The 9,374-nt window shown below is 36.7% G+C and overlaps 1 protein-coding gene across 1 annotated transcript; it reads left to right on the forward strand.

Annotated features, from left to right (window-relative positions):
* Positions 1 to 4: 4 nt before the first annotated feature.
* On the forward strand, positions 5 to 8,170 carry LOC134623109 (sialoadhesin-like; the record flags this gene model as incomplete). Its single annotated transcript, XM_063468322.1, has 12 exons — positions 5 to 180; positions 598 to 713; positions 860 to 1,159; positions 2,414 to 2,674; positions 4,980 to 5,228; positions 5,603 to 5,710; positions 5,870 to 5,885; positions 5,968 to 6,059; positions 6,559 to 6,621; positions 6,751 to 6,810; positions 7,906 to 7,968; positions 8,163 to 8,170. Coding segments are annotated over 12 exons (1,512 nt in total), but the record flags the coding sequence as incomplete, so codon positions are not given.
* Positions 8,171 to 9,374: the final 1,204 nt, after the last annotated feature.

Genomic DNA, 9,374 nt, shown 5'->3' on the forward strand with positions numbered 1-9,374 from the left:
ATACAGCGGTGAGACAGTCACTGTCAGATGTGAGATTCAGGGAGGTGAAGGAGCTCAGTGGACGTATGAATGGAGAGCAGCCAAGTTAAACACACCTCCAACATCCAATGAATACAGAATCATTACAGTTACTGAGTCTGACAGTGGAGGATACAGCTGCCGGGGCAGAAGGGACTATTTGTTAACATACTGGAGTGAAACCATCACACTGACTGTATCATGTAAGTTGGAGATGTTTCATCCAGATTATCTGTTTTATCAAAGTGAAAACACTTGCTTTTCTTGCAGCTTTGGAGCTGTTTCATTTGTGCTGTTCAGTGAAATGTTTTGTTTTCAGTCTGACAACAAAACAAAATATATCAGAGTAACTTCTCTGCTGTGCAGCTCTAATACATGCAGTGACAAAGAAATGCTGAACCTGTTTCAGCTGCTCCACCACAACTAAGAACAAAAGTTACATCCAGTGACTGACTATACTGTATCTGTATTATTTTAATTGCACATGTGTAGTATCATATTCAGTTACAATGAAAGTAAGTGGGGTTATGAGTGGGAAACAAACAGCATCATAAAACCTCCAAATCAAACTGAATACAGGATTAGATCTGCTTCATCATCCAGCAGTGGAAACTATCGCAGTAAAGGCAGAATGAAAAGTTCACAGCATAACACAACAGAGTGGAGTGATTCTGTCACACTGACAGTTTCTGACAGTAAGTCATATTTCTTAAGCTGTTTGAACACTTTGTAAAATGTGTTTCTGTTCATATAGACTGAGATTATTATTCTTTGTATAAACTGAGCTCACTGTTCAGAGACTGTACTACATGTTCACTGAGAGAAAATCTTTCTTGAACAGATGAACCCCGTCCTGTCCTCACTGTGTCTCCATCATGGCTGAGTCCTGGAGCCTCAGTAACTCTGAACTGTGAGGTTGAACATCCGTCTGCAGGATGGAGCTTCTACTGGTATAAAGCTGTTCCTGATCTATCAGAGAAATCCTACAGTTATGAGCTGCTACCTGATGGCAGTGGGACTGCACAGGACTCCAACATCATTCATGGACAGACACACACAGCAGGATATGTGTGCAGAGCTGGAAGAGGAGACCCAGAGTATCACACTGATCACAGTCAACCAAAGTTTGTCTGGTCTGCAGGTCAGTTTGTTTCTCTCTGTCCTTTCAATAAGCTCATGTTAGGTCATCATTTTTATTCACCAGGATTTATACCATTAAAATGTCATCTCCATGACAACCATTGACATCTGTGGACATTAAAACTCCCCAAAAGAAGAACTGAACTGAATATTTTCCTTTCTCTCTGTGATCAAACCAAACTGAATTTCTTTGTTTCCTTTTCTTATTTTTCAGTTTTTATTTAATGTGATAACATAAAAAAAACAAAAGACATCTATGAGATTTTAAATGTTTTCTCTTTGAATAATTTTACTTTGATATTTAAACTCATGTTACTGTTTGTACTGATTATTTTTACTTAGTGCACAGACAGGATTTACACAGTTAAGACTCTTTGTTTAGTGCTCAGGTAGGTGTTCAGATAAAAAAGTCAAATATAGTTAATAAAGAAACAAAGATGTCAGCAGGCAGGTTAACAGCTCTGACAAATACAAGAAAAACACTGACTCCAGATGGACGCTAGAAGAAGACGTCACAAATAACAGCTGCTGTTATTGTTCATTTAAAATATACTTCAAAGGTTTTTAGTTTTGGTCCTGCTGCTGCAAAATATCTCACTGTAGAAGGAATCTGTGAAACAGACAATATCACAGAATTATGACAGAAACATTACAGCAAATGACTGAAGTGTGTTCAGAGTGATCTGTATCAGGTGGATAATGCTGAGAGTGATGACTCAAAGCTCATGATGTCACATGACGTGTACCAAGCTCTACATGAGCTGCCAGCAGATAAAGCATGTGGGTTAGATCATCTTAAACATGTCAGTATTCGGCTCCTTTGTTTTCCATTGATTTGACTGTCTGTGTGATTCAGGGCTTGTTGTCAGACTCAGTGTTGTCTGTTCTATTAGTGCTGATCAGGGTTAAAGCTGGTAAAGTCCTGATAATTATATGTCTTTAACCTCAGTCAGTATGATATGAAAAGTTTTAGAAAGAATTCTGCTGACAGATTAAACATGTTTAACTCCACTGATAACCAGCTTGGCTTTAAATCTAAACATGGCACTGATTTGTGTTTATATTGAAGGAAACTGTAAACAAATATTGAGGAAATAACTCATCAGTTTTTATGTTTCACTGATGCCTCCAGAGCTTTTGGTGGTGTTCGGTGGTTCTGATCTTCATAACAAAAGCTTCAAACAAATATTTTCACTGTGATATTTTGAATGCTAACATCTGTGAGCTTTGTCTCTTCACTGCATGTTGTTTCCAGATGTTCATTCAGCAGCGTCTCTCACAGTGAGTCCTGACAGAGTGCAACACTTCACCTCTGACTCTGTCTCACTGACCTGTGAGGGAAACTTCACTGAGTGGAGAGTGAGGAAGTTCTCTGAGGACGGCCGACTGTACTCTGACTGTAGGAGAATGACTGGATCCACATGTAACATCAACACATCAAAGTCAGATACTGGAGTGTACTGGTGTGAGTCTGGATCAGGAGAGTTCAGCAGTGCAGTCAACATCACTGTACAGAGTATGTTATTATACATTTACTTCTTGGATCTGACTGATTTAGACGTCACATGAACATTTGTCCCAGCTTTGCTGTTTGTGAAGTAATTCTATGTGGCAACACAAACAAAAATGAGAATTTCAGACAATTTTAGGCACCAAAACATAAAAATATTCTTGGTTGTTGGTCTCATTTTAATTTAGTATTTTATATTTTCTCTGTCAGAATAAAACATAATAAAATAAATAAAACAAAGCACAACATCTCTGTCATCAAATTAGATCAACTTTTGTTATCTCCAGTTTAATATCAATTAGTAAAATTTAGGGAAATGTGTCATGCAAAATAAAACAAAAATACAAACACTCATTCACAATTTCACCCATAACCATTAAATAATGTCACTTTTAATAATTTGACTCCTGCAGGGAAGATGAAGGGAGCATCCAAGCTCTTAATCAGATTTTGAATTTGGGATCTGAGATTGACAGAAAGTTTGCCAAACTATGTAGTTATAATATAATTTATCTATAGATATTTCTGTACATAGTTACCTGTATATACAAACTTCAGTTGCTTATGTGTATTGGACCAGTTTGTGTCTTCCTTATATACTATATATTGCCCTTGCCATAAGAGCTGTGTAACACCCAAACTTCTCATCCATGGGATAATAAAGGTCTATTCTATTCTATTCTATTCTATTCTATTCTATTCAACAGTCTCCATATAAAATAGTAACATGATGCATTTATCCACTAAATGGACCCTCAGCCTTCTACAAAAATTCAAGTGCTGACTACCCAAATGATCCACATGATGAACCCACTGTAACTGAACATCTAAACACCAAAATTTTGTTACTTGTTTGAAATTCTCTCCAGTAATTAAAACTAGGCTGAGATCTCCAATTGATCTTTGATAATAGATCATTATAAATATGAAGATGATTAGTTTTCTTTCTATTAAACATGATGTTGTGCTTCTAACAACACTACACAATCCCTTCAATCTCAATTTTGTAAACGGCAACATCTGAATCTTTGGTTAACAGACTAAAAACTGCTGTATCATCAGAAAATGTAATCACACTTCCTTAAATATTCTTTTGACTTCTTGTTAAACTGATCTCAGCTCCATTAAGTCATCATTATGGAAAGCTGATTGTTTTGATGTAATCGATTGTTTTAATTCAGCAGTGACATATTGTTTATTGTTTGGAAATAGTTTAATAATCATTATTGGCTCTGTAGAGTCAACACAAACGTCAGTGTATCCTGTAATCTCCTCTGCCATCTCATTACTATTGTTATGTTGATGAAGGTCACAGTCTCTGGATATGAAAGCAGCAACTCCTCCATATCCTGACTGTCTTTGATTTGGATTTTTACTTTGTCAGTGTGGATTTTAACTGTAGATGACCTGGACAGTCTTAGGGTCCAAATTACAGAGAGGTGGTAAATGACCTGTATTTGTATAGTGCTTTACTTGGTCCCTAAGGAACGCAAAGCACTTTACACATTCAGTCATCTACCCATTGACACACTGGTGATGGCAAGCTACAATGTAGCCACAGCTGCTCTGGGGTGCACTTACAGAGGTGAGGCTGCCGAACACTGGCGCCACCGGGCCCTCTGACCACCACCAGTAGGCAATGGGTGGAGTGTCTCGCCCAAGGACACAACGACCGAGACTGTTGGAGCCGGGGCTCGAACCGGCAACCTTCCGATTACAAGACGAACTGCAAAACTCCTGAGCCACAATCGCCCCATCATATGCAACATATGCATGTCTTATATTAACCTAAAATTTGTCCTGTATCTTTTTCATTCGTGTGTCATTATTGACATATTGATGAAATCCAAATTACAGTGGTTAAAATCTCCTAGAAAAAATATTGGTGCATGCTCCCTAACTCTTAATTGCTTATGCACACAGTCTGCTATTTTTAAAGCACCTGAAGATGTGTTACCACTATGTGGGGTTTTTACAACACATACATAAATCTTCCTGAAATTTCTCTTTGGTGAAAAGACCTCAAACTTAATAATAAAAGCTCAAGATCAAGAGCGCATACAATATCTTTATCTTTAAAACATTTAGATCATTTATCATTATTAAAAACACAGCGGACATCTCCCCTCATTTTACGTGATTTGTAGTCTTTGTCCATACGAATACTTGAGAATCCGTCCAGCTGAACCAGTGGGTCAGAAAATCTCCCTGAGGTCAGATCTCTGTGTAAATCATGAGACACGACTCACTTTTTTCTAAAAGTGTGCACCAGCTGATGTGACTGAAACAATTGTGTGTGATTGTGTCACAGATGATGGTAATGGTCCTATCCTGGTGAGTCCTGTTCATCCTGTGACTGAGGGAGCTTCTGTTAGTCTGAGCTGCAGTTTGAGAACACAAAAAATACTTTCCAATGTGTTTTTCTATCACAATGACAAACTTATTCAAAATGATACCCGAGAGGAGCTGAAGATCTCTGCAGTGTCAAAGTCTGATGAAGGTTTCTACAAGTGTCAGTACTCAGGAAGAGAGTCAGCACAGAGCTGGATGTCAGTTAAAGGTGAGCAGGATCAAAACATTTGATGTGTTTCTGTAAATGAGTTTCATGACTGACAAATAACATCATATTGTCTCTCTTAAGGTTTGAAGCCACCTGGGTCTATTTTGTGAGAACTGTCAGAAAATTATATTTTGTAATATTAAATATAGCATTATTTTAATATTAATATAATATTATATTGTTTATATAATAAACATTATAATATTCACTACAAACTTCTCATTGTACAAATAAAACAGTTGAATACATAGATACTACGATACTGTTTCCTTAAAAGTAAATAATCACAGAATGAGCTGTCTTAGCAGAGATTTGTGCTCTCAGAATGCTTCTTTTATACTTTATTAATAATTAATTATTATTTGTTGTTACAGTAACTGGACACAGTTCATCTCCTGTGTGGTTGATGGTTGGACTGGTTTGTGGAGTCTCTCTCATTATTATTCTCCTGCTCTTGTTGTATCGCTGCAGACAGTCCAAGTGTAAGAGCCTCTTCTTTTCATGCTGTATTAGAGAGTTTATTTACTACATACACTTTAATTATTCACACATATACATGTATTCTGATCTCATGACACAAAATATCAGTGGAACAATTTATACATGACAAACATGTGTAATAACATTTGTCTCTTTCACAGATTCCTGCTTCACCAGGTTGGTAAAATACTTTTTTAAATTATTATTTTAAACAAACATCAGTTACTTTTGAGTTTATTGTGTTTATTTCCTGTTTTAGGTCGATCCAGTCTGAGAGTCACAGTCCGGGCTCCTCCACAAATCATGGAGTCAACCAGAATGAAACTCATGTGTACGACTCTCCTCATCATGGTCAGCATTTAAAACGATCTTTATCATCATTATTAATATTAACTTTCATTAAACCTTCATTGACAATAACAGTTCTTAGGTTTAGTTTGTGTTCAGCAGTTTGTCAAAGAACATTTTTGAAAATTCAGTTGGATTTTACAACATGATTGTATCTTTAAGTCGACTGAAAGAATCCACAATGTTGTTGTTTCATATCAAAACAACATAAGCAGTAACAGAATTTTGGGTTCATGGTTCTGGTTTTAAGTTAAGCAGAATTATTGAAAATTTTAGGTTTTTATTAAAGTTATTAATGTGACGCAGGTTCCCATTTTGTTTTAGGTATCATTAAATGCTATGACTCAGTCACACAAGTGGAAGACAACAGAAATGAAACAGTATATGTGTTGAAAAGCACAGAGCAGTTAGATATAAAACTTGTTTTTGATTTAATTTAATTGTTGAATTTCATTCCATTTGACATGCTTACAGTTCTGTAACTAAAATATGAACATTTCAGGATCAGATGAACATCAAGCTGTCACATACACTCTTATTGAACTTAAGACCTTTGAAAAGAAGAGTAAGTACATTAAACATATGCAGTTTAAAAATAATAAATGTAAACGTAATGTAAAAATACAGTAAATAAAGATTAAAAAATTAACAGTTAATTATTTTCTTATGTTGAATATTCTGATGATCTTCACAGGGAAGCATCATAAACCAGAGCAGAGTGCTGTTTACTCTGAGGTGAAGACAGGAGCTGCAGGTACAGTCACAACAGTCTCATTCAGTATTTGTACTGAAATGTGTCATTTCATTATGTTGCAGCTAATTATAGGTCAACATGGAGTTTAGTTCTTCACTTACCAAGCTTAGCTGCTACATACTACCACTACACATCAGCAGAGTTAATCTGCAGTCATTTAGGTCTTTGGTGGGTTAAGTCTGGTGTATTTGTTTAACATGATACTGTATTGTTGTTGTCGTTCAGAGCACTCAAACACAGACACACTGGAGAAGGTGAACAGATTTATTGAGTAATTCAAAAACAACAGCAGGTCAGAATGTTTGCAAAGAATGATGAGTTCTAATTTTAATCAAATATAGTCAAGGATAAATCGAATCAATATATTGAATGAGGCCTCAGAGAAGTGTAACGCTGACCAGGGCGTACCTCCTCTTCTCCCCCCCTCCTTCCTTTCTTTCAGCTCATGACTGTAGCTGAAATCAGCATTGCACAGGGTAGATTATTCAGATTAAGATAAAATTCAGGTGATTGAATTAAGTGATTATTACTATTTGATTAAGATTTTGCTTTGCCCCTGCTAAATTACTTAAATAATAATATCCTCTGTACTCTCTTTGTAACTCTTTTGTATAACAGTAAAGGACTCAATATTACATCTCATCAATGGTTCTTGCAGATTGCTCTTTAGGTTTAGAATTTCTTTTAATTATTTTTTTGGCCACTAAAGTTGTAGTCTACTCAAATCACCAAGAGCAAGGATCGTTGAGGGGAGCATAGCATTAACATCATTAATGGTGTTAATGTCAGATGAATAATGTCTGATGAATCCTACTTGACCACTCAGGCAGTGTTTTATCAGAGAAAGCACGATAGAAATCCATCTGTAGGCAGTTAGAGCTGTGAGTTTTCTCACCACCAACTTAATCCAGTTTCTGCATTACCTCTTAGAATCAGAAACTTGGACCCTCAGGTTACCTTTGGGTTACTGGGCGATCCACAGCTTGTAAGAGTTTAAATATACCTCTAAGTCCACACACATCCTGTCATATATAAACAGCTTTGTGTCATATAACTGCTGATCAAATGTATCCTGAGCTCTGACTTCTCTTTTAGAGGACAGTCTGATGTATGCTGAGGTCAAACGCCCCAAAAAAGAAAAAGCCAAGAAAAAAGCAGGTAAGTAAAGTCTCCCATCACCTCCAGTGAATGTTGTTCAACATGTTTATCTGGTCTTAAAATCTGCAGCAGTTTACTCTAAATTTACATTGGGAAGCTTTCTTGGTAATTGTGCTTCTGTTATTCTTCAAGCTATTAAATGGCGAACATCCTGAAACTTGGACATTTCTGTTCTTTGTGTGTTTGTCTTACAGGTCAGTGAGGAGAGCTGCAGCAGCAAAGCCAAAAAGAAGCATTTTATGAATCCACTGTTGCTCCTCTGCTGCCCAAATATCAGACACACTGAGTCATTAGTTTCTATGAGGATGATATTGAATAATAATTTGATATAGAGTTGGCACTGTCTTTTAGCATAAAGCACACAGAGGTGTGTCCTGTTTCAAATTCATGCTCTTTATATTCAGCTGATATAGTTTTTGTATCAAACTTTGAATGCATCCTGTTCCAATAGCAGTGTGGAAAAAAAAAGCTTGTGTCAGGGTTCCTGGGTGGTTCACCCAGTGTTTTCAGTTGTTTCATGTTCACTTGACAGCTTGAAGTATGTACGTCTTGATGCATTCTCAATCATCCAGGAAAGTAAATCTCCAAAAAGTTGATTCTGTTCATCTGGACGTACCGCAAAAGCGTACGTCCAGATGAACAGAATCAACTTTTTGGAGACTTGAAATATGTAATTTTTAGTAGCTGATAGCCACGACTTAAAGTCAGCAGATTTACATTAGGAAATGCTGGTATGGACACCAACAAATACTTTTACTGTCTGAGTTTTAAGAGCTACATCATGCACATCATGTATGTATCACATTGATTTCGAAATCCTTCTGCTCACTTTTAAAATTCTAAATAACCTGGCCCTTGATCTCCTTGATCCGTACAACCCAAAGAGAGCACTAAGATCCTCCAGCCAACTGTTCTTAATGCAGCCAAGGTCTCGTTTAAAACCCAGAGGTGACTATTTGTTCTTTGATCTGCCCGCACTGCGGTTTTATTGTGAAGCACTTTGATGTACACTAGTCTTTTAAATGTGCTATATAAATACACTTTGACTTGACTTTGACTACAAAAGAATTTATTATAAAAACATGAAAAAGCTCTGGGACTTCCAGTGAGAGCTCCAAGATGGCGGATTAACTTTTTGAATATTCCTGATCATAAGTAAAGAAAACTCCACAAACTCGATATAACAGACATATTCATACTGACAATGATATACAATGCGTGGAGGCAGATGTAACAAGACACAAGGGGCTCCAAAAGTTACGGAGAAGCAAAAGACACCTTACAGGACGACGACAAGGAAGCTAGCATGAAGAAGAACACAAAGCAAAACGAGGAAAACAAGCTAACAATGGCTAAAGCAATTTGAGTGATAATATCTGAGAGATGAGGAAAGAAATCAAAGAAGA

This window comes from Pelmatolapia mariae, unplaced genomic scaffold (genome assembly GCF_036321145.2).
Source record: "Pelmatolapia mariae isolate MD_Pm_ZW unplaced genomic scaffold, Pm_UMD_F_2 NODE_ptg000402l+_length_34694_cov_1, whole genome shotgun sequence".
Classification (NCBI taxonomy): domain Eukaryota; kingdom Metazoa; phylum Chordata; class Actinopteri; order Cichliformes; family Cichlidae; genus Pelmatolapia; species Pelmatolapia mariae.